The 25,379-nt window shown below is 51.4% G+C and overlaps 1 protein-coding gene across 3 annotated transcripts; it reads left to right on the top strand.

The window, feature by feature from the left end:
* The first annotated feature begins 287 nt into the window (after window positions 1–287).
* RALB (RAS like proto-oncogene B) lies at window positions 288–24,787 on the top strand. Of its 3 annotated transcripts, none has more exons than XM_066575348.1 (5): window positions 288–432; window positions 15,355–15,528; window positions 18,105–18,313; window positions 21,176–21,353; window positions 21,468–24,787. In XM_066575348.1, exons 2-5 carry the CDS (start codon window positions 15,415–15,417, stop codon window positions 21,585–21,587), a joined length of 621 nt encoding a protein of 206 aa, XP_066431445.1. In that variant the 5' UTR covers window positions 288–432; window positions 15,355–15,414; the 3' UTR covers window positions 21,588–24,787. The 3 variants fall into 3 exon arrangements, with proteins under 3 accessions (XP_066431445.1, XP_066431446.1, XP_066431447.1); XM_066575349.1 differs by having other exon boundaries at window positions 311–454; XM_066575350.1 differs by lacking the exon at window positions 288–432 and adding an exon at window positions 12,505–12,579.
* Window positions 24,788–25,379: the final 592 nt, after the last annotated feature.

Below are 25,379 nucleotides of genomic sequence, written 5' to 3'. Positions count from 1 at the left end.
CCAAAATATCACCATTAAAAATACATTGCATCACACGAGAAAACCCAAATTCTCATGAAATGATGGAAAATAATCAGTTCTTGTGGGCTGTCTGCGTCCTGAGGGGCTGCACAGCAGGGAGGGGGTCGCACAGCAGGGTGGGGGGCTGCACAGCAGGGAGGGGGTCGCACAGCAGGGTGGGGGTCGCAGCTCCCCTCATGTCTCAGGGTGAATGCGCTATAAGACTCTACCTCCTGGAGGACCTCACCGACCGCCGCCACTGCGCATGTGCAGCGCGCTCTAGCTGCCGCCGAGGTTTGTCCCATCAGCCGTTCCGTAGCTTCGACTTGTAAAGATTTGTCCCAGCCGGGAAGCTGTAGCGGCTGCAGGAAGAGGGGCCGCGCCCGGAGAGAGAGCCAGGAGCCGGGGAGCGGCGGAAAGAAGACAGCGGAGGTGAGGCGGGACATATATACCGGTATATCCCCCATACTGTCCTCCCGTATATCTGTCCCTTCTATATTGGCCCTCCATACTGCATGTCTGTTCTTCCTTCTCTGCCTCTGTGCTGCCCTGTCCCCCCTCCCCTTTCTCTCTGCCTCTGTACTGCCCTGTCTCCCCTTTCTCTCTGCCTCTGTACTGCCCTGTCCCCCCTTTCTCTCTGCCTCTGTACTGCCCTGTCCCCCCTTTCTCTCTGCCTCTGTACTGCCCTGTCCCCCCTCCCCTTTCTCTCTGCCTCTGTACTGCCCTGTCCCCCCTCCCCTTTCTCTCTGCCTCTGTACTGCCCTGTCCCCCCTTTCTCTCTGCCTCTGTACTGCCCTGTCCCCCCTCCCCTTTCTCTCTGCCTCTGTACTGCCCTGTCCCCCCTCCCCTTTCTCTCTGCCTCTGTACTGCCCTGTCCCCCCTCCCCTTTCTCTCTGCCTCTGTACTGCCCTGTCCCCCCTCCCCTTTCTCTCTGCCTCTGTACTGCCCTGTCCCCCCTTTCTCTCTGCCTCTGTACTGCCCTGTCCCCCCTTTCTCTCTGCCTCTGTACTGCCCTGTCCCCCCTTTCTCTCTGCCTCTGTACTGCCCTGTCCCCCCTCCCCTTTCTCTCTGCCTCTGTACTGCCCTGTCCCCCCTCCCCTTTCTCTCTGCCTCTGTACTGCCCTGTCCCCCCTTTCTCTCTGCCTCTGTACTGCCCTGTCACCCCCCCTTTCTCTGCCTCTGTACTGCCCTGTCACCCCCCCTTTCTCTGCCTCTGTTCTGCCCTGTCACCCCCCCTTTCTCTGCCTCTGTTCTGCCCTGTCACCCCCCCTTTCTCTCTGCCTCTGTCCTGCCCTGTCACCCCCCCCCTTTCTCTGCCTCTGTCCTGCCCTGTCACCCCCCCCCTTTCTCTGCCTCTGTCCTGCCCTGTCACCCCCCCCCCTTTCTCTGCCTCTGTCCTGCCCTGTCACCCCCCCCTTTCTCTGCCTCTGTCCTGCCCTGTCACCCCCCCTTTCTCTGCCTCTGTCCTGCCCTGTCACCCCCCCCTTTCTCTGCCTCTGTCCTGCCCTGTCACCCCCCCCTTTCTCTGCCTCTGTCCTGCCCTGTCACCCCCCCCTTTTCTCTGCCTCTGTCCTGCCCTGTCACCCCCCCCCCTTTCTCTGCCTCTGTACTGCCCTGTCACCCCCACTTTTTCTCTCTGCCTCTGTACTGCTCTGTCACCCCCCCCCCTTTTTCTCTCTGCCTCTGTACTGCCCTGTCACCCCCCCTTTTTCTCTCTGCCTCTGTACTGCCCTGTCACCCCCCCCTTTTTCTCTCTGCCTCTGTACTGCCCTGTCACCCCCCCTTTTTCTCTCTGCCTCTGTACTGCCCTGTCACCCCCCCCCCCCTTTTTCTCTCTGCCTCTGTACTGCCCTGTCACCCCCCCCCCCCTTTTTCTCTCTGCCTCTGTACTGCCCTGTCACCCCCCCCCCCTTTTTCTCTCTGCCTCTGTACTGCCCTGTCACCCCCCCCCCCCTTTTTCTCTCTGCCTCTGTACTGCCCTGTCACCCCCCCCTTTTTCTCTCTGCCTCTGTACTGCCCTGTCACCCCCCCCCCCCCTTTTTCTCTCTGCCTCTGTACTGCCCTGTCACCCCCCCTTTTTCTCTCTGCCTCTGTACTGCCCTGTCACCTCCCCCCTTTTTCTCTCTGCCTCTGTACTGCCCTGTCCCCCCCCTTTCTCTGCCTCTGTACTGCCCTGTCACCCCCCCTTTCTCTGCCTCTGTACTGCCCTGTCACCCCCCCCTTTCTCTGCCTCTGTACTGCCCTGTCACCCCCCCTTTCTCTGCCTCTGTACTGCCCTGTCACCCCCCCCTTTCTCTGCCTCTGTACTGCCCTGTCACCCCCCCTTTCTCTGCCTCTGTACTGCCCTGTCACCCCCCCCCCTCTTTCTCTGCCTCTGTACTGCCCTGTCCCCCCCCTCTTTCTCTGCCTCTGTACTGCCCTGTCCCCCCCCCCTTTCTCTGCCTCTGTACTGCCCTGTCACCCCCCCCCCTTTCTCTGCCTCTGTCCTGCCCTGTCACCCCCCCCCCCTTTCTCTGCCTCTGTCCTGCCCTGTCACCCCCCCCCCCTTTCTCTGCCTCTGTCCTGCCCTGTCACCCCCCCCCCCTTTCTCTGCCTCTGTCCTGCCCTGTCACCCCCCCTTTCTCTGCCTCTGTACTGCCCTGTCACCCCCCCCCCTTTTTCTCTCTGCCTCTGTACTGCCCTGTCACCCCCCCCCCCTTTTTCTCTCTGCCTCTGTACTGCCCTGTCACCCCCCCCTTTTTCTCTCTGCCTCTGTACTGCCCTGTCACCTCCCCCCTTTCTCTCTGCCTCTGTACTGCCCTGTCCCCCCTTTCTCTCTGCCTCTGTACTGCCCTGTCCCCCCTTTCTCTCTGCCTCTGTACTGCCCTGTCACCCCCCCTTTCTCTGCCTCTGTTCTGCCCTGTCACCCCCCCCCCCCCTTTTTCTCTCTGCCTCTGTTCTGCCCTGTCACCCCCCCCCCTTTTTCTCTCTGCCTCTGTACTGCCCTGTCACCCCCCCCCTTTTTCTCTCTGCCTCTGTACTGCCCTGTCACCCCCCCCTTTTTCTCTCTGCCTCTGTCCTGCCCTGTCACCTCCCCCCTTTTTCTCTCTGCCTCTGTACTGCCCTGTCACCCTCCCCCCTTTCTCTGCCTCTGTACTGCCCTGTCACCCCCCCCCCTTTCTCTGCCTCTGTACTGCCCTGTCACCTCCCCCCTTTTTCTCTCTGCCTCTGTACTGCCCTGTCACCCCCCCCCCCTTTCTCTGCCTCTGTACTGCCCTGTCACCCCCCCCTTTCTCTGCCTCTGTACTGCCCTGTCACCCCCCCCTTTCTCTGCCTCTGTACTGCCCTGTGTCCCCATCTTCTCTCTGCCTCTGTACTGCCCTGTCCCCCCCCCCCTCCTTACTCTCTGCCTCTGTACTGCCCTGTACCCTCCCCCCTTCTCTCTGCCTCTGCACTGCCTGTTTTTCAGACGCTGCGGCGACTCTTCTGTTTATGTATGACGGAGGCGGCGCAGCTTCTCTTAGAGCAAGACTATATAGAAATATATGAGCATTTTGTTGGGGGAGGGGCGGGTGTACGGCGGGTTCTCCTGTTCCAATATACACAAGCGGTAATTTACTGGTACCGTCTAACAGTTATAGTGCAGACTTAGACCAAACCGTCTGCCAACGTGCCGGACCCGTCACTGAAGGAGAACTGTCCAGTCTTAAGATTGTCTGCTGTTGGTTTAGACCTGTTAGTTGGCTTAGTTTACGCTAAAAATTGCACAATATGTCAGACTTTAGGCCACGCCCCTTTTTTTGCACAAATCAGAAGACTGTGTGAAAGTGTCTAAAACCGTGATGAATGTGGTGAAAGCACTAAAGGCGGGGTTAGTGTAATTGTGCCCGAAAACTGCGGAATAGTAAATCAGCCCCAGTGCTTCTGCAGCAGTGAGGGGGTCTCGGGGGTCTTCTAGCTGGACACCGGGGCAGGGATCTCTCATAATCCGTACAATCACAGTGTGATCGGGTCTCTAGAGCAGTGGTCTACAACCTATGGCCCTACTGTAAGAACTACAACTCCCAGCAAGCCACTGTAGAGCGTATTCACGACCATGCAGCTGCCAGAGCTTTAGGTCGGCTCGGTTGGATGCTGGGTGTGAGCGCAAGGCTCTGTGGGCAGAATCTATGGACCTCATTGTGATCAAGGAATGGCGATCGGCTAAAATCGTGATCTAGACCATGAAGAGCGCCCCCTTCTGCCACCTTCTCCATCGCGAAGCACCAGAAATAGAAAGTGTTCTTCTGGCATCTACCAAACCCAGATCCTTCCATCAGACCACCAAATGTTGAAGCTTGAGTCGTCTCTCTAGAGAACGTTTCCTCTGCACTGGGTTGTTGGCTTTACACTCCTCTAGCAGCTGCTTGGCATTGAGTATGGTGATCTCCATGTTATGTGTAGCTTTTCTGCCTTGCAATCTGTTCTGCAGGGCTGGATGCTGAGTACTCGGTCCCTTTGTCACCACATCCATTGCCAAATCTGCAGCGCCCGATCACCCCCCCCCCCTCGCCCCACCCCCGTTAATGGGGTGCACATACTTTTGTCCTTTCAATGTCTGTAGCAGCATTTCAGCTTAGTTATCGGATCAAGAAGGAATTTTTGCAACATCGATCCAAACTTGTGAGCATCTGTCAGGGTAGTAACGGCGCTCCGAGTATTTCTTGCAGTGTTGCTGTGTAAACAGGAGAAGGCAAATCCGTTCCTGTTGACAGTAATCCGTGTCCTCCGGTGCGACTGTTGCTCCGGTGCTGGACTGGGGTCCCAGGATTTGGGGGTCCGGTGCGTCTCTGAGGTGACCCTTCTCGATGGTTCCACTTTGTTCTCCCTCCTGTTTCCTCTCTTCATCTTGTGCTCCTGGTACTTGAGGACGTATGAAGGGCAGTTACACGGCTGAGCGGCTACGTAAGTGACTGCGCTGCTCCATGGTGTGATGCCGCAGCCGGAGGGTGGCTGACCACCGAGCCATCGGGTTCTGAGCCGGAAACCTTAGCAGCCAGTAAAGTTTGTGGTCGACAAGACTAAAAAAATTTTTTTTGTATATAGCCTATAAATTGTTGTCTCCCCCAAAATAAAACTACAACTCCCAGCATGCCTTGGAGGTCTGCACCTATCAGGGCACACTGAGAGCTGAAGTTCCGTTGAAATATCAACAGGTTGAAAGAGCTACAACTCTAAGCATCCCCTGACAGTTGTAGGCCCAGGGCATGCTGGGAGTTTTAGCAGTGCGGAAAAAACTTTTTTTTTTTTTTTTCCCCCCCAGTCAGTAACTCAAAAATCTGCATGTTGAATATTAAAACCGAACAGTGATTCTTTACTATGTCGGGCGCGATGGCAGCTTATTCTGGCCGCCATCTGGAGCGCGCCAGACAGGAAAACTCTGTCGAGAGCCGTGTTAAGAGTTGTAGTTTGGCGAGCTCAGAGGAGCCGCAGGTTACCGACCCCCTCCGATAAACATCCGGACGCTGGCTGTATCCAGGCAGAAGACTCGAACCTTCACAGATAGACTGATGCAAACCCTCAGCACGGATAGAGCTTTGTGCGACGAGCGATGTGCCTCATTCACTGACAGCCGGCAGAGATCTTGAAAATAGTGAATTGAAATGCAAACTCGATTAGAAAGTTTATTGAACTTGTCATATAGCGATGATGAAACTCTTATTTCCAGGACTGGACGATCCTCCTTATGTCTTGTAAATACTGCAACCTGGGTAATAAGCCCGGAGCCGCGGTCCGCCCACACATAGATAGCGTGTAATAACATGGAGGCACTCCCTGCCTCCTCCCTCACTGCGGGGAGATAAGCTCTGTATATATAGTATCCTGCTGGATTGTACATTGCTGTCTGTCTTCCTTCTGCTTTGGAAAACTATATTTAGGGGCTTCGTATTAAAATGAGCATTGATTACGCTAATTCTGGAAATGGCTGTTGTGTCTCTTAAAGGGCCAGCGTTCATCTTAGCGGCCGGCATTGTCTGCTGATTTTTCCTTACAGCGGCCTCTTATTAAACAAGGAGCATACAGTATTGACTGAGCAAGTAAATGGCTGCATGTGCGGGCCGGCGAGCCACGGCAACCGCTTGTTGGGCGGTTTTTGTTTTCTTATTAGCCCCTGTGTGAGTGGGTTGGAGAAGTCAAAATGACTTTACGGCTATTTTAACATGAGCGCATTATTGGCGAATCTATGCATTCATGATAGACGAGTGTCCTGGCCGACCGGGGCCGTAATAACCCAAATTCTGAGCATCATCAGGGAGTTCTGATGCTTTGGGTTTGGGTCGGTATACTGAGGGCCGAGCTGGGACGTGTGATGTAATGCGCTCGGCTGATCCAGACCTGTAAGGCCAGTGATTGCCAACCCTTCCCATTATCTAGAGCTGTGCCAGCGCTTGCTCTCCAAACACCCCCCCCAATCACTGCTGCAGCCGGGCGTCCTTTACCCCTGGACTTTCCTTAGCATATGTGGGCTGTGTACCCGCGGGGGGTCATTAGCAGATCTGTGTCTGCTTAGATGGGGAGGATTTCTTTGCCTACCCCTGACCGGCCACGATGCTCATTGCCAGTGTTGATAACCTGAAAAATCTTGTCGCCATTTGCAAAATCCTCTTTATGTTAGCGATCATTTTGGATCCGTTCGACAGTAAAGATGTCGTATTGTTAATGTTTCCTAAACGCTATAGAACTCTTCACGTCCAGATTTGTTAGGACAACCAGACCCCACAACGCTAAACTTATTCAGACCCTGAAAATTAAAGGGGTCTTCTAGGACTGGAAAAGAAAAATCTTACAGGCAGGAAATGGCGTAGTAAAAAAACAAAAAAACTACTAGCCTGTTAAATGGCCCTCACGTTCCCGCCACGAAGTCCTGGAAGCTGGCGCCGCAGCCCCGTGCTGTTTACTGAATACATGACCACCGGCCAATCATTGGCTTCAGCTGTGATACGACCGTTAGACATATGACAGATGAAGCTTGTCATTGGCTGAGCGCTTTCGCGGCAGCGGCTTCCGATGGTGATTGTGGCGGCTGCGCTGGACACGCTAATCTACTTTCTTGCTCGGCACTGAAGCACCCGGCGCACTGGGTTTATTTTCGAGCTTCACTTCCGTTGACGTCGCCTCTTGGCGCCCTATACTACCGTTCCCATAGACAATAGCGCTATGCTGTCGGCGAATACTAGATTCGCCGTCAGGACGTTATCCACTCCACACTTCGCTGCAGTCCTGGCGCAGAAGGACGGACCTTCTGTACACAGACCTGTCAGCGAGAAAGTCCGTCTAGAACGTCCGACTCGTCTCATTGATGATGTGCCGTTCCAAAGCACATCCAGAAGGCGTGTACTCTAAATGGAGCGGCGCAGATCTCGGGCAGCGCAGTCACATGACCGGCCGCCAGAAGTGCTCAAGTAGTCAGATGGCGGCTTGTTAATTTATCTATATTGGCAAATGGCACAAAATGAATGAAGGTGGTTCCGCATCCGGAGAACCCCTTTAACCACCCAGCGTGACTACATCCTTACATGGTGGTCCTCCTAGGGGATATTTATATGATCGCCGCGGTCACATGACACATCATCGCACTGCAGTGATGATACATGAATCACATCTGCCTTGACCTGGGGTCTCGTAATAAAGCCCACCCCTCCTGCCATAGATCAGACCTCTCCTCGGTGACGCAGGTTCTGTCGCAGAAGCCACAGCAGGGTCCTGTGAAACTCCGAGGACAAGCCCCCTACTACGGCTCTGGGAAGGACGCCACGACACGGGGCGCCTCTCCGACCCTCCAGCGGTAACGCTCACAGGGGAGGGGGATCTGACCTCACATCTGTAGCGTTTGTATTTGGGAGCTCTTAATAGAGTCTAGTGTGTTATAAAGTCCGACCTGCACTGATACACTGTAGCAAACCCTCAGCGTAGGGTAGAGATTTGTGCGGCTGGTGTGTTTCGCTTAGAGAATTGTCTGTAGTGGGAAGGTTGCAACTAAACCTCAGCTGTGAATAGGTTGGAAGATTCATATTCCCATTCACTGACAGCAAGCAGAGGTTTAGAAGATGGTGATGATTTAAAATGGGAAGTATATTAAATAGTCTGCACTCAGGGACTGACCAGACCCCCTTTTCTCGGGGTCGCTTGGGGTCCCAATGGTTGGACCCTCACTGATCATAACGTTGTCCACAGGATAGGGCATAGCTGTATAACTTGGCACAACCCCTCTAACGCAGCAGCAACATCTGTTCTGGGGATTTGTTACAATGTGTCAGTGCAGTTTACGACCAGCGGGTCGATCTGGTGCCCGGACTGCTTACCTGTCCGGCGTCTTCTCCTGTGCTGCGAATGTGCTGGCCGGCGCATGGACAGTTGAGAAGACACTGCGCCATTGCCTTAGCGATGACGCGGCTCCTGCGGCCATTCCACAATGATGATTGCAGAATGCCCGCGGCATGGGCGGCTTTCAATGACTTCAATGAAAGCCCGCCATGCATATCCTGCGGCAAATCGCAGAATGCTGCGATTTCTTTCCCGCGAATGGAAAATCGCAATCTACTTCGCTCGTGGGCAGGAAATCACATTTTTCCATAGCATGCTATGGGCTGGATTTGCTGCAGAATCCCACTCTGCCCGTGTGCAGGAGGCCAGGAAAGGAGGGAGACTGCGTGACGCCCGGTTGTGTCGGCGACCCCCAGCGTGCCGATCCGTCGCGAGAGAAAACCTTTCCAGCCCAAAGAAATGCATTGAAGTGGAAGATCTCCAGTTTCAGTCCGTCTCCTCCCTGGTTTTTACGTTGTTACATTATATCAGAAGTGCCGACTGTTGCAATATTGTTTCTAGTTTCAGAAACGGAAAACAGATGGATAATTTTTTTTTTTTTTTAATTGCAGTCAATGGGAGGCGGATGGAACTGGAAAACAACTAATTTTTCCCTTTTTTGGGTCCGTCTTCTGCACGGTGGTGGCTCTTTGATGAATGTGGCTCGGTGGTTAGCACTGTTACCTTGCTGTGTTCGGCTCTGAGGTTTAAGTCTCGGCAAGGGCAACATCAACTTTGAAAAACCCTCTAGAGACATCATCCCTGCTCAGATTTGAACCTACAATTCCAGCACTGCAAGGTTGCCGCAGTAATGACTGAGCCACCGCACCTTGTAACATCGGGATCTAGGAGGTTGTATGTTCTTGTGTTTATTCTTCTCCTCAAGCACGGTGGCTCGGTGGTTGGCGCTGCTGCCTTGAGGTGCTGGCGTTGTAGGTTCAATTCTGGCTTTAATGGAGTTTTTCAAAGTTTGTGTCACCCTTGGTTGAGACTTGAACCGAGGACCCTCATCAAGACCAGAGTGCTAACCACTGAGCCACAGCCATTCAAAAACACCACATGTTCTCGTTGTGGAAGTAAGAATGTTTCCACTCATTGACAGGAAGAGGAAATGCAAAGTATATGAGATATACTTACAGGGGTTGTCTCGCGAAAGCAAGTGGGGTTAAGCACTTCTGTATGGCCATATTAATGCACTTTGTAATATACATCGTGCATTAAATATGAGCCATACAGAAGTTATTCACTTACCCACTCTGTTGCTGGCGTCCCTGTCTCCATGGCTCCGTCTAATTTCGGCCTCCTGATAGGCTGGAATCGGCACACGTAATGGGGCGGAGCTACGCGATGACGCGTAGAAGGGGGCGGAGCCAGACCGAACACAAGGCAGAAGACCCTTCTGCGCAAGCGCGTCTAATCGGGTGATTAGACGCTGAAATTAGACGGAGCCATGGAGACGGGGACGCCAGTGCAGGGAAGGTAAGTGGAATAACTTCTGTATGGCTCATATTTAATGCACGATGTATATTACAAAGTGCATTAATATGGCCATACGGAAGTGCATAACCCCACTTGCTGCCGCGGGACAACCCCTTTAAAATAGTTTTGCTTTATATACTGACTGACGCGACAATGAAAGTGACCCCGAAACTAGTGTTTTATATAACTGATATGCAGCGTTGTAAGAGGAGCAGCTGATATCGGTCACATATATTGTATGATGCCGATATCTGGTGATTATATCAGTATTGGAGCGTTATAAAGAAACGGCTGATATGAATCTCATATAGAAGGGTCTCCGCACTGGAGTTATAGGATATAAAGCAGTGATTTGGGGGGTCTATATTTTCTGTCTTTCAACCAAACCTTACAGCAGTCGGCTTCTAATGGCTGATAACAGGGAGCAATATGTTGTGTTTTCCTCCAAAGTAATTAGTCAGGAATAGTATAATGATCGGTCTTCCCGCGATATTTATAGAAACTGTTGCAAAGTAATTGAAAGGTGTCGTCCATTAGTCAGAGACGTCCGTGACTAAGAAGTGCAGTATAAATGGCAGCAGATCTTCATTGGCTGTGGTGTGATGCCAACTCCTCCCTGGCACCAGTGTCCATAGGTCTTCATTGGCTGCGGTCTAATGCAATCTCCTTCCTGGCATCAGTGTCCATAGGTCTTCATTGGCTGTGGTGTGATGCCATCCCTTCCCTGGCACTACTGTCCATAGGTCTTCATTGGCTGCGGTGTGATGCCATCTCCTCCCTGGCACCAGTGTCCATAGGTCTTCATTGGCTGTGGTGTGGTGTGGTGCCATCTCCTTCCTGGCATCAGTGTACATAGGTCTTCATTGGCTGTGGTCTGATGCCATCCTTTCCCTGGCACCACTGTCCATAAGTCTTCATTGGCTGCGGTGTGATGCCATCCCTGGCACCAGTGTCCATAGGTCTTCATTGGCTGTGGTGTGATGCCATCTCCTCCCTGGCACCAGTGTCCATAGGTCTTCATTGGCTGTGGTGTGATGCCATCTCCTCCCTGGCACCAGTGTCCATAGGTCTTCATTGGCTGTGGTGTGGTGTGGTGCCATCTCCTCCCTGGCACCAGTGTCCATAGGTCTTCATTGGCTGTGGTCTGATGGAATGTCCTTCCTGGCATCAGTGTACATAGGTCTTCATTGGCTGTGGTCTGATGCCATCCTTTCCCTGGCACCACTGTCCATAAGTCTTCATTGGCTGCGGTGTGATGCCATCCCTGGCACCAGTGTCCATAGGTCTTCATTGGCTGTGGTGTGATGCCATCTCCTCCCTGGCACCAGTGTCCATAGGTCTTCATTGGCTGTGGTGTGGTGCCATCTCCTCCCTGGCATCAGTGTCCATAGGTATTCATTGGCTGTGGTGTGGTGCCATCTCCTCCCTGGCATCAGTGTCCATAGGTATTCATTGGCTGTGGTGTGGTGCCATCTCCTCCCTGGCATCAGTGTCCATAGGTATTCATTGGCTGTGGTGTGGTGCCATCTCCTCCCTGGCATCAGTGTCCATAGGTCTTCATTGGCTGTGGTGTGGTGCCATCTCCTCCCTGGCATCAGTGTCCATAGGTCTTCATTGGCTGTGGTGTGGTGCCATCTCCTCCCTGGCATCAGTGTCCATAGGTCTTCATTGGCTGTGGTGTGGTGCGGTGCCATCTCCTCCCTGGCATCAGTGTCCATAGGTATTCATTGGCTGTGGTGTGGTGCCATCTCCTCCCTGGCATCAGTGTCCATAGGTCTTCATTGGCTGTGGTGTGGTGCCATCTCCTCCCTGGCATCAGTGTCCATAGGTATTCATTGGCTGTGGTGTGGTGCCATCTCCTCCCTGGCATCAGTGTCCATAGGTATTCATTGGCTGTGGTGTGGTGCCATCTCCTCCCTGGCATCAGTGTCCATAGGTCTTCATTGGCTGTGGTGTGGTGCCATCTCCTCCCTGGCATCAGTGTCCATAGGTCTTCATTGGCTGTGGTGTGGTGCCATCTCCTCCCTGGCATCAGTGTCCATAGGTCTTCATTGGCTGTGGTGTGGTGCCATCTCCTCCCTGGCATCAGTGTCCATAGGTCTTCATTGGCTGTGGTGTGGTGCCATCTCCTCCCTGGCATCAGTGTCCATAGGTCTTCATTGGCTGTGGTGTGGTGCCATCTCCTCCCTGGCACCAGTTCTCGTAGGTCTGAATGATATTATGGCCTCTGTGTTCGTTGCTGATGTGATTAGTGCAGGAAGTGTTCTTGTACTTGCAGCCGTGTTGGATTATGTGGAGGTGTAGCAGGCGCCGATGTCGGACTTGCTGCTGCTGATTGATGTTCTACATCTGGAGGGGGAAATGACACACTATTCCTAGAGCCCGCGCTCCAGCTTCATGTATGATCTTGTATACCCGTTACATGCAGCATGTATTGGTCGCTGGGTGCACATTCCCTCCTGCCCCCCTGTACCCGCTGGGTGCACATTCCCTCCTGCCCCCTGTACCCGCTGGGTGCACATTCCCTCCTGCCCCCCTGTACCCGCTGGGTGCACATTCCCTCCTGCCCCGCTGTACCCGCTGGGTGCACATTCCCTCCTGCTCTCTTCGCAGTGACGTCAGCGGATCCTGTTAGTTTATCATTCCAGCTACTTGTATCCAGTGAAGTTAATGTTTCTTGCTGTGGCGCGGTGCCAGGAGGTAACTGTTCTTACAAGTTCTGCCCAGCCTGGCTCCAGTATCAATGAAATACGCCGTGCTGAGAGCATCTTGTGGAGGGTAAGACGGGCACAGCACTTCTCTGGGCAAGTCTTCTTTCAAAGGGGATTTAAAGGGACATTAGGGGCAAAAGCAAGTAGTATTGAGATGCCGTAAAGTGTTAATGAATGGGGCCGCTGCATCTGTTGGGTAGGAGGGTGTGCTGCTGGAGCAGCTGGATATGGGGGTGCTACTGGGGCATCTGCTGGATGGGGGCGGCTGCATCTGTTGGGTAGGAGGGTTTGCTGCTGGAGCGGCTGTATATGGGGGTGCTGCTGGGGCATCTGCTGGACTGGAGGGGTGCTGCTTGTGGGGGCTTTGCTGGGGCAACTGCATCTGTTGGCTTGCCATTACTTCATAGGACACTTGTGTTGCTCCACCTGCTCTCTGGGGCATGGCTAGGTCTTGCCCGATGCCCATGATTTTGGCAGTGTACTATACTTACCAGCTGGGCAGCTGTCATGGCAGAGCCTGCAGTGAGCCCTTCATTCCCAATCTGCATATTTGATCTTGCCCCGGCATCTTCTGGTCGTTGCCGGCTCGTCTCCTTGGCTGACTTTTGGTCTGGGTGGCGCGGTACGGGCTTGTTCACACCGGCAAGAATCTGGCGCGCGTTTTGTGCGTTGCGAGATGAACGGATGTATTCACAAGTGTTTCTTCCCCCGACAGAGATGCTGCGAGGATAGAACATGCTGCGGTTTGTATCTTTTCAACGGGACTTTAAAAGACCTCGCATGGCACTTGCCCGCCGTGTGATGTGCTTGCCAGTGCGATGCTTTCCCTTGAAAGCAATGAGAGATGCTTGCCCTCCTCTGACGCGCCTGAAACGCACCGGAGGATCGCAAATTTCCCGAATTGATGCGAGGGATTTTTCAATAATCTGTTTGAAAAACGTGCATTGCCAAGCGCGAGATCTGGACGAGATTCTCAGCCGACTACCGCGCTCGCCCGTCCGCATGTCGCTCACACTGAAGTCTCTGCTCTCTTCTCACTTACGGACTGATTACAGAACCAGCAGAAACTACTTGTAGCAAAGGGTTAAGTCTTCTGTAAGAGTCCTATAATGACACAACGCCGCCACGCTATCGCCACACGTAGATTTTCCTCTGGTCACCGTGTTTGGGGAAGTGTCGGCCGGTGACTCCTGCCCGCTTGTTCTGCTTTTTCTTACTACTTGTAGTCCACATGCCGGTCGGCTGTTTGGCTTATTAGTCTGATACTCACTGTAATGTCCCTTCTTGTTTTGTGACTCAAGTCTTGTTGGGGGTTTCGGGGGGGATTACTCCTTTCTATGGTGAGGAGCAATATGAGTGAGCCCCCCCCCCCCCCCCCCAGCGCGGTCTGTATATCAGCGCTCAGTCCCTCTTCCAGGACTGGTTGGGGGCTCTCACGTGGCGGCGGTCTGCGTGCCGAGTTCTGCGTACTCATCTGGCCGGATACAAGGAAGGGAAGTTTACTCTGTGTGTCCATGAAAGTGGAGCAATAACAGGAAGCGCGGCCCCTCCGCCAGGATATTAAAGGGACAGGAATCCTCAAGGGATCTGCGTATATCAGTACTGGAGCCTTATAATAGGGCATGCTGATACCAGTCACACATGATGTGTGGGGCCTCTCTCTGCTCTGAAATGGATGATAACAGGGAACAATAGATTATATTCTCCTGTTCTACAGTTGGGGCAAACCCAGGAGGAAGTGGCTGATAACAGGGAGTAAGCGAACCTTTTAACCCTCCCTGCTGGTTTTGGTTTTACTTTCTCCCCATTTCGTAGTTTCACAACAAATAAAAGGAGATGGTGTCACCACAAAGCTTCCGTGGGGGAAAGGGTGGGTGACTGTTCGCCACATTGCCGCGCGGTCGCCTGTCATGCGGCAGCCACATTGGTCATCAACTTATATAGAAAAACAAAACAGAAAAACAATATGACGGCTGAATAGTTTTTTTCCGCCTCGTGACAGAGGACGACTCTCGTCCATACGTTTATTGGGGGGTCTGAAGCTCCTCCTCCTTATTAAGGGCCCCGCCTCTTTAGTCTGTGCAGCAGTTTTCTAATCTTTCTCATTATTGGGTTATTTACTAAAAGTACCTTTATTGCCAAAATCTCTGGAAACTGTAAATTCAGGCGATTCTCGTCCCGTGGACACGCGGCCACCGACAGGGCGCTGAGCGAAAAATTGCTGTTTTTTAGTGAGCTGAAACCAAGTGACTATCGGCCGTGTAAACAGGCAGTCGTCCATCTATGAGCAGCTGCCTGTTTACCTGTTTACTGCTGGTGGAGTCACTATGTACATACATTACTTATCCTGTACTGATCCTCAGTTACATTCTGTATTATACTCCAGAGCTGCACTCATTATTCTGCTGGTGGAGTCACTGTGTACATACATTACTTATCCTGTACTGATCCTCAGTTACATTCTGTATTATACTCCAGAGCTGCACTCACTAGTCTGCTGGTGGAGTCACTGTGTACATTCGTTTTGTCCGTGCCGTTCCTGACTGTTCAAATTTTTTTTGGGTGTAATTCTCTTTTAATCAGGCGTTTTTTCATATTACTGTTTTGGGTTGCAAGTGGGCGGGGCTGTGACTACCTCTCGCACGTGTAGTTATGTTGGACTGCGAATAATGGAACATCCTGATCACATTATTAAGTGGCCAGAGAGTTAAATTAAAGGTGACTCCACCTAAAACATTCCTGCTGTGTTGCGCTGCGGTAGCCGTCTCTCGTCTGGCGGATTGCTGCAGCGGTCGCCATCTTGGCCTCCTGATTGTAAGAGATGTTTCTTTATGTCTTGCAGTTGCTGGGAACAAACAAGCCGCCAGTTGGTGCATGACTGCAGCTGCCAGACCCATCCAAGATGGCAGCCAACAAGAACAAGACCCAGAGTTCCCTGGTCCTACACAAAGTGATCATGGTCGGTAGTGGAGGAGTGGGCAAGTCTGCGCTCACCCTACAGTTCATGTATGATGAGGTGAGTGATGGAGCGCCATACTGTGCTAGCGCTGACACGTTGGGGTTTACACAGTCTGCCTGCTGGAGACGTCATGCGTTCCAGGGTCACCACGCTCGTGCCGCAGCGAGCAAGCGGGCTCGTGCCCTGTGACTCTTCTTACCGGCCTGATGATGGTGCATGCTCGGTCACACTGCAACGCGTGACATCAGTGGGCGGAGCTGGAGACGTCACGAAAAACTGAATGGGCGCCCCTCTCCAGCAGTCCTCTTGAAATGAATGGAAAGACCCTGCGCCTGTGAGACCATCACACCGTTCATTCTCCTCCTCGCTTTGGTGCAGCAATCCTGCAGTGAGGAAGAGAGGGGGACACGGGACCCCCGTTTTCGGGATCAGTGATGGTCTGGCAGTGAGACCCTCAACTCCCCCACCCCACCCATAGACACACAAACGCACATCAAGCATTTTTACCTGTTGTATGGATAGCCGATAATTGTATTCTGGTCCAACCCTTTAGCTATGCTGGCCCCTTCTCTCTCTGCATCACCTGGTGTCACAACTGGGAAGCTCTGCTACATGCATGTCACGCACCGCTCTGCTACATGCATGTCGCGCACACGCACCGCTCTGCTACGTTGCTTTTGCATATCTGCTGCACGAGATTTACGAACGTCAGCTGGTGGCTAAGGTGACATCGTGGCTTGTCGCCGTGTCATGTGAGCTGCACGGCGGCATTGAACCCTCTGTGGTGACATGTTTGTATGACAGTGATGGTTTGTTCCAACACTGGACAACGGTTGGCGATTAGATGAAGGCTCCACTGGTGTTGGCGGTATTAGCACTTGAGATGGCATGTTACATTCAGGAGATGTGAAGATAGTGGTGAAGGACCATGCTTCGATGTTGGTCAGCATGCACCGCCAGCCCTGTATGTGGACATTTGTGAGGTGTCATTTGTTGCAGTCTCCACACAGGTGTGCAGCAGTCTCCCAACATACAAACTGCGGACTGAGTACTGCTGTATCCATAGCAACTGAGGCCGCAGGGTGTTGTGGGGGATGTAGTCCTCCCATAATCCCTCATTCAGTGCACATGTAGGATACAAAACCTGTGGTGACCTCACTGTCATGTGATCAGGGGGCGGAGCTAAGGGCCAATAACTGACATGTAAGTCACACATCACACGGACGGACAAGTGGTCGTTGGCAGTTTGATAATGACTTGTTGTGGTCTTCAGGATTCATCGTGGTTCTGGTACCGTAAACAACCACTTTGTGGTTACTGAACTTATTCCAGTACTGACTTGCTCTGCTACCACTGCTCAAGTATGTGAGGTCCTGGTATCCTGGCATCCGCTTCAGGCTCTTGTGCCGGGAGACTCAAACCTTCTTGCTCCGGCATGTATGGATGGGGCATCCCGGAGGAGCAGGACTACCGGTACAATCTGGATGGGGCTGCAGGCAGCGCCTCCTGTACCCGGAGTGACAAGGACACCAGGAGAACTAGAAAAAAATCGCCTCCAGTCCCTTTTGGGGGGTCTTGCTGTCGCCTCTCCGGCACTCCTGTTGTCACTTTTTCATTTGCAGCAAAGCATCTTGTCTGAACTGGGTTTAACAGCAGCTTCATGGGCCGTTCAGAGGGGCCTCATTGACTTGTTTGGGAGACTCTTCCAGACATCTGTGATCGGCAGGGAGGGGGGTAGATGGTCGCAGCTTGTGCCTCTTGTGATTGGTGGATCCTGTTATCTAAATCAGTGTCATCCGGCCTGTCATGTTAGTGACGCTACAAAGCTTCAGGATCAGGAAGTATCCGGCTGGGCGAAGAATGCAGGATTTTAGGATTTTTTTAAAATCTATATGGTGACCAAAAAATCACCAAAATTTATTAACTATTTAACACAAAAATGTGACTTTATATAATCCACTTTCTGATACTTTCCCTTTAAATCTGAGAGGAATCGGCAGCGATCTCGCCGCACGCCTGCTGTAAGACAACAGAAAGGCGCTGGAGTGGCTGGGGCTTATTTACTATTCAAGGTACGAGTTTTCTGGGTCCCGTCTTACATACTCGTTTCACGTATGTTTAGACCCATTCGGACCGTTTTTTATGACTTGTCCCAAAGAGGTGTGGCCTAAATGGCACCCATTAGCCACGAACTGTGATAAAATTTTGGAACTTTTTTTTTTTTTTTTTTTTAAGTAACCAAAGCCAATTAATAGGTGATCTACACTTCGAACAGACAGTCTGAACGTTGGTCAGATTCATTATTCAGTGATGACCGCCTGGTCTTCGCGCTGTGACCGGTAGACGGGCCCCGCTGGTTCTCCTCCTCGGACGTCTTTGGATATACTTGGATTTTAAAGTTTGCATTAAATAGTCTGCTAATCCCTTTCTCCTCCTGTGAGTTGAACCAACTTGTCTCTGTGTACTTGTCTGGCCATCACGCCTGCCCTCTGCTGGTGGAGCAGTAGGAGTACAGAGCCGTTGCTGGCTGGTAGAAGTAATCGCTGCGATCTGCTGCTTGTGGGATGGGATACAAGTCGTCTGAGTTTTCCTAGTTGATGTAACACTTTCTCTCCTTTCTGTGTCTTCCTCAGTTTGTGGAGGATTATGAGCCCACGAAGGCCGACAGCTACAGGAAGAAGGTGGTGCTGGACGGGGAGGAGGTGCAGATAGACATTTTGGACACCGCCGGTCAGGAGGATTACGCAGCCATTCGTGACAACTACTTCCGCAGCGGAGAGGGATTCCTGCTGGTGTTCTCTATCACAGAGCAGGAGTCCTTCACAGCTACCAGCGAATTCAGGTCAGTGTGGAGACTCTACATACCCACCGATCCTGCCATGGAACTACAAATCCCAGCACACACACAGCAGCCTTATCATATATAATCATATATATCTACATAAATGGTCACTGTACATATGCAGTCTGTAGAGGATAAGTAACATGTATATGTACTCAGTGACTCCACCAGCAGAATAGTGAGTGCAGCTCTGGAGTATAATACTGGATGTAACTCAGGATCAGTACAGGATAAGTAATGTATGTACACAGTGACTCCAGCAGCAGAATAGTGAGTGCAGCTCTGGAGTATAATACAGGATGTAACTCAGGATCAGTACAGGATAAGTAATATATGTACACAGTGACTCCGCCAGCAGAATAGTGAGTGCAGCTCTGGAACAGTGCAGGATAAGGCCCCTTCTTACATAGGACGACCTGTTATGCGCAGATGTCTTACAGGTCGTTCCTGTACAGACTTGGTGAATGGGGGTGGAGCAGGTCCAGAATATCGTATTAGGTCACTGCTGAGTAAGCAATGCCCTAAGCTCTTCTGCAGTGTCTGCAATGTGGCTCTACAGTATATGGCTTTATGGTGATCTGTATTGTCTGAGCAGGTGTGGCGGCACACGGTGGATGTGACGTTCGGGGAGTCTTGTACCTGGTATTTTGACGGTGTTTCTCTCGGCTCCGCTGATTTTCCTACAGTTCAGGAATCCGTGTTTGTGGTATTTTTTTGAAGACAAGAACAGACAGGCGTGCGAGATCCGGAGCCGTAATCCTCTGACGTGCCGCAGCCTGCAGCGTCGGGGCTTTTCCCCATATTAAGAGTCCTGTAGCATCCTGAAAGATCAATTAATAAAATGTGACACGATCTGACTGCTGGCAAAAGGGCAGAAATAGGTGAAAGGCACAACCTGCAGGGGGCGGCATCAGTGTGGGGGGATCTTGTGTCTTGTATTCTCTGTATTTTGTATATACCTCAGAGGTTTTAGCTATAGGTTTGGGGACAGTGAGCCACCCTGAGACATGAGTTCAATATATTTTTTTTTCTAATTCTGCGGATTACATAGAGAGGTTCATACAGTAGGAAATATTGTGCTGTAAAAAAGAAAATCTGCCTGCAACAACCACTAGTGGGAGCTCCCTGGATACAGAGTTATGCAGCCACTACTAGTGGTGGCTGTATATAGATCTGTATGCAGGGAGCTCCCTCTAGTGGTGGCTGTATATAGATCTGTATGCATGGAGCTACTGTACCTCTAGTGACGACTGTTTATAGATTTGTATGCAGGGAGCTCCCTCTAGTGGTGACTGTTTATAATTCTGTATGCAGAGAGCTCCCTCTAGTGGTGGCTGTATATAGATCTGTATGCATGGAACTGCTGTACCTCTAGGGGTGGCTGTATGTAGATCTGTATGCAGGGAGCTCCCTCTAGTGGCGGCTGTATATAGATCTGTATTCATGGAACTGCTGTACCTCTAGTGGTGGCTGTATGTAGATCTGTATGCAGGGAGCTCCCTCTAGTGGCGGCTGTATATAGATCTGTATGCATGGAACTGCTGTACCTCTAGTGGTGGCTGTATGTAGATCTGTATGCAGGGAGCTCCCTCTAGTGGCGGCTGTATATAGATCTGTATGCATGGAACTGCTGTACCTCTAGTGGTGGCTGTATGTAGATCTGTATGCAGAGAGCTCCTGTACCTCTAGTGGTGACTGTTTATAGATCTGTATGCAGGGAGCTCCCTCTAGTAGTGGCTGTATGTAGATCTGTATGCAGGGAGCTCCCTCTAGTAGTGGCTGTATGTAGATCTGTATGCAGGGAGCTCCCTCTAGTGGTGTCTGTATATAGATCTGAATGCAGGGAGATACTGTACCTCTAGTGGTGGCTGTATATAGATCTGTATGCAGGGAGCTCCTGTACCTCTAATGGTGGCTGTATGTAGATCTGTATGCAGGGAGCTCCCTCTAGTGGTGGCTGTAGATAGATCTATATGCAGGGAGCTCCTGTACCTCTAGTGGTGACTGTTTATAGATCTGTATGCAGGGAGCTCCCTCTAGTGGTGGCTGTATGTAGATCTGTATGCAGGGAGCTCCCTCTAGTGGTGTCTGTATATATGCACAAGTTCTGTTATTTTCCATTATACAGTGATACCTTGGGTTAGGACTGCCTCAGCTTGTGAGCTTCTTGACTTGTGAGTAGGCTCTGTCCTGAATTTTTTTTTTTTGCTCTAAGAGCAAAAACTCAGGTTACGAACCTGCTTCCCCATTGCAGCATTGCTTTCACTGGGGCCGCCGCCACTGCTGCCGGCAACCCCTGCAGTGATTTTCGGGGATGGGCTTTAAATATAAGCCCTTCCCTGAAAATCATTTCTAGCCGCAGTAAAAACTTTAAATCCGCCCCTTGTTCACCCTGCACTGCTCATTGACAGCAAGCAGAGAACCTGAAATTGGCACGGAACTGAATTATAAATTAGTTTTAGAAGATTGCAGAATTCTTCATGACCTGCTGATCGCAGCCATAGATTTGGTCTTGGGGGGTCTTTGCTCATAAAACGTAGGGAAGGCGAGCGTTCATGATGACTATAAGTAACCAATCGCATGCTGGCTTCTGTCTCACTCCTTATAGGAAACTCCCCTGCGGTCCCTCTAGTCTGTCCTTATAGTATTGTCTTGCGGTAGATACATTTTTTTGCGCTGTCGTTTTGTTTTTTTCATATACATTAACTGTATGACTTCTGGATATCTTTGCCGACAAGACACTTGACTCGCTCCTCCTCTGTAAAGGGCGGGTATTACGGGCTGACTTGGTCTGCAGTCGGCTCCTCTCAGATACGTAGATCCCAATTTCTGGGTAACGGCAGCTGCTTTCTGTCCCTGCAGGGAGCAGATCCTGCGTGTGAAGGCCGAAGAAGACAAGATCCCTCTTCTGGTCGTGGGGAACAAGTCTGACCTGGAGGACCGGAGACAAGTCGCTGTGGAGATCGCCCGGAGCAAAGCCGAGGAGTGGGGTGTGCAGTATGTGGAGACCAGCGCCAAAACCAGAGCCAACGTAGACAAGGTGAGCGCTGCCACCGCATCCCTGGACTTTATTGCGCTTAGACTCTAAGGGGGGCTTCCTACAGGCCCAACTTGCAACTCTTTCCCCTTACTGAAGTCTATTTCTCTATTTCAGGTATTCTTTGACCTCATGCGAGAAATCCGAGCTAAGAAGATGTCTGAGAACAAGGACAAGAACGGGAAGAAAAGTGGCAAAAGTAAGAAGAGCTTCAAACAACGATGCTGTCTACTGTGACCGTGCCGCCGCGGACGCCACCTGTGAAGGGCTGCAGTGAGCGACACTTCCTGCTCCAAACCCCATTCTGATATTTTTTTTGTTTTTGTTTTTTGTTTTCTAATGCCACATTTTAGTATTTAATTAATTCAGTGCTATAAAGACTAAGCAGCGAGCGCAGCGCCGGACCCCACCGTGCCATGGGCGGCCTCGCTTCATCTCCTCCATATATAACTTCATGGTTTTACTTTCTTTTTTTTTGCCGAAAGAACAAATTATTTTTTCTTTCTTACAGAAGGTGAACATTTCACTAAAACAAAAACGGGCCTCTTCCACAGAGAACCGCAGTATATGCGGGTGCGGCGTCACAGAGCGCCATGTTCCTTCATGTGTCTGAGAATGGGTTGAGATTTCATGTAGGGAGCAGTGAGGTGACGTGAATGAGGATGACGGGAGGTGATGTGTACGATGACCCCTTTCATCCACTGCCTGTTATCCCCCAGGTGTACGAGGGCGGCTCCTCTGCACCCCTCCCTCATAAACACGTCATTTACTTGTAGTCTTCATTTGTTGCCAGATTTCCTCTTGGTGCAATTCTCCCCGCACTTCTCAGAAGCCACTAAAAGTTTTGCAATGAATAAAAGTTTTTCAAACTTTGACGTCTGGGGAAATGTTGCCCCGGGCGATGCTTCCGGGGAAAGCACTTTGCAAGTTAAATCTAATGGTGGGTAACCTCGTTAAAAGGGGTTGTCCCGGATTAGTAAAACATGGCTTCAGCCACAAACTGTGCCACACCCGTCCATGGACTGTGCCTGATATTGCAGCTCAGCCCCATTCATTTCAATGAAGCTTAGCTGTAATACCGCACACAACCTGCAGCCAGGTGTGGCACTGTTTCTTGAAAAAACAAGGACTCGTGTTTTTCTACTCCTTGGCAGCCCCTTTAATACTTGTGCTGATTCTTACTTGTGTCTTATACTCCAGTCACATCCAACTGTAGAAAATCAGGAGGGAGAAAAAAACTATTTGCAGAATTCCCCATTTCAGTCTTCATTCTCCCGCGTTCTCAGTAGTCGTCTTCCTTCAGCTTTAAGGGGGGTCCCGCCTCGGTGTATAGAAAGCGCTGTAGAACTAGAGGCTGTCTTAAGCTGCTGAAAGCTGGCGGAAACGAGCGAAGATAGCTTGAGTGGGCACTGCAGCCCCTCATTCTAGTGATTATCAGGAGCTCCCCACTAATCAATAGTTTTGACATGTCTCTGAAAGTGTAGATCCGGAGATGAGTGGCTGCCATCGGGTCTAGTGAGATCAGCACAAGCACAGGGCGGTGCACAGCCACATCCCTTGACAATGCAGGGTCCTGCTGGGACCAGTAGTGCCGCAGTCAGTGCAGAGGGCGATGTGTGACAGATTCTCTGTAGTGTGCTCCGCAATCTGTAGAAAGAGCAAGCCGCTTCTGTGCGAGGTCAGTATGACAATCACTGCTTAAGGCTAACTTCACACGGGCGAGCGCCATATCGGACCATGAGTATACGGCCTGATCTTGCGCTCGCCGGCATACGATTTTCCTGTGGATGCAAGGCGTCTTTATATCAAAACCGCCTTGCATCACTTCGGGGCTGTAGTGAGCCGCCGCCACGGCGGAGGATCGCGAGTGTCTCCCATTGTTTTCAAGGGGGAGACATCGCACCTAGCCCGAGTCCCCTGAGAGCTCAGAGATTGATATCCGAGGTCACTGAGGTTCCCAGAGTCACACAGAGGGGCGAGGAGATTGGGAAATGCAAGAAAACGCCTTATTCTTCAGAAATGGGTGAAACGCCCCAGGCTTCTGCTTGCTGTCACTGAATAAGGGAATCTTTTATCTCTAGTCGGAGGCCCTGCTACACGGACTGATGATCGCTCGGTGGAAACACTGCAGTGACTGAGCAACGCTCATTCGCTTAGCGTTCAGGTAAGGCAGGCATAAAAACTGAGTTCCGACCGGTCCGTGTCAACGGGAAGCCATTCATCAGGACGACGGCCTGTTTACTGTGAAGGGAGGCGGACAGAACGATCTCCACCTCTATTTGCTGTGCAATCATTGCTGGGACGACCTTGGGGCCGCTTTAAAAGGGCCCTTAAAAATTCCACAGACCTGATAATTCACACAGCTGGAGGTTCGTTACAATTGTATCCAGTCTGGACAGTCGTCTGTGAGAGGAACGCAGCAGCACAAATCTCCTTCCTCTGCTGATACGTTGCCTGGAGTCCAGGGTGCAATTGTAAAAAACCCACCTCTGGAAGAAATATTGGGTCAGGTTGGGGTTTTAGCACACTGACAGCAAGCGGTGATATTGGAAAATCTTTGCTCACTCTTAAAAATGAACACCAGTAAATTTTGGGGGATGCCTTGTGATGCAGCAGCTCCCAGCCGTAAGAGACCAGTAAGATGAGGGGCTTGTGGAGCGCCCCTCCATCGCCCTCTGATCCTGGACAATCCAAGATGGCTGCTCTGCCCCGCTGACTACCTGATGCGTACTGTTCATTGGTAGGGTAAGGCACTGCATGCTACTCCAGGGGGCAGCACTGGCCTATTGGACTGCAATGTCTTAGCCGATCAATACACATCCAGTAGTCAGGCGCAGTGTGGCCATCTTGGATTGTCTGGGACCGTAACTAGTCAAGGGCTGTAATTGCTGCTGTTGAAACTCCACATAGAGATAAGCAATCGGGGTAATACAGAGCCACAACTTTGCCCCTCACCCCGAGAACTGTAACAGAACACTAATAGTACCGGTAATCCTACTGATGGGCTCCGTGTAATGCGGGAGGGGCGACACGTGCCATTGTACTAGTATTATGTAGAGTATTGGGTCCGCCTGCGCCGCGGACATTGTGCCAATCGCTAGAGCGCTGATCAGCATATGATGTAGCCGAGCTTCTCAGCGTATTTTTGATAGAGATGAGTTCTATTGAGCGGCGCCGTGGTCATGTGACAGGCGGGCGTCGTACAGAGAGTGCAACGAAGCCCCTCATGTGGGCCCTGAATGATGGCTGCCGTCACGGCGCCGATCCCTCCCTAACGTGAATGCTTCTGTGTCCATCCTATTACATGGCGGCCTGGGATTTTCTATGTGTCTTTGGGGGGGGGGGGGGGGGGGATATTCCACTTCTGTTTTTTTCTCTTCCATGCTAATCGCACTGATTTGTATTTCTACTGTATAATAATAAATTGGTACATTTTGCGTTCTGGCTCCTGGTCATATAACGCGCTGATAGCGGGCAGGATGGTGTAGACCTGCCTAGACAGACGAAGACGAGAGGATAGCAAGAAGCGGAGCCACGGAAGGAGTTCTGCAACTTTGTAATATACTTTGTTTTAATTGTTCAACGTTTTCAAGATCTCTGCTTGCTGCCTGTGAGTATAACATTTGTGTTTACATCCATATACTTCATACAGCTGGAGACTTGTTACAGTTGTATTTAGTTAGCACAATAGCTTAATCTCTTTGTGACCACGAATGGTAAATTTGACATCGCTGCTGCCTGGGCTATGTGCAGCAGCGATGTAAATTTGTTAGCTACAGCCTTCCCGGAATGGGTAAACCGCCTGAAACGTGCCGTTACGAAGATCCTGTTCAGATGCCATCAGGATCTGATTGGCTGTCAGTGATTATGTCATCAGGACCTGAACCAATCACATGGCTGGCCAGGAAAGTTTGTATACCACAAACTTTCCTGGCCTGTAAATGCTACATCATCATCTTCAGTGTCTAACCTCGCTCTTATTGTCAATGTTAGGCTGTTTTCACATGGGCGACAAAATCACGTGATTTT

The sequence above is a fragment of the Eleutherodactylus coqui genome, chromosome 8 (genome assembly GCF_035609145.1).
Source record: "Eleutherodactylus coqui strain aEleCoq1 chromosome 8, aEleCoq1.hap1, whole genome shotgun sequence".
NCBI classification, from domain to species: Eukaryota; Metazoa; Chordata; class Amphibia; order Anura; family Eleutherodactylidae; genus Eleutherodactylus; species Eleutherodactylus coqui.
The sequence above is the reverse complement of the archived record's forward strand: the minus strand, read 5'-3'. Positions and strand labels throughout refer to the sequence as shown.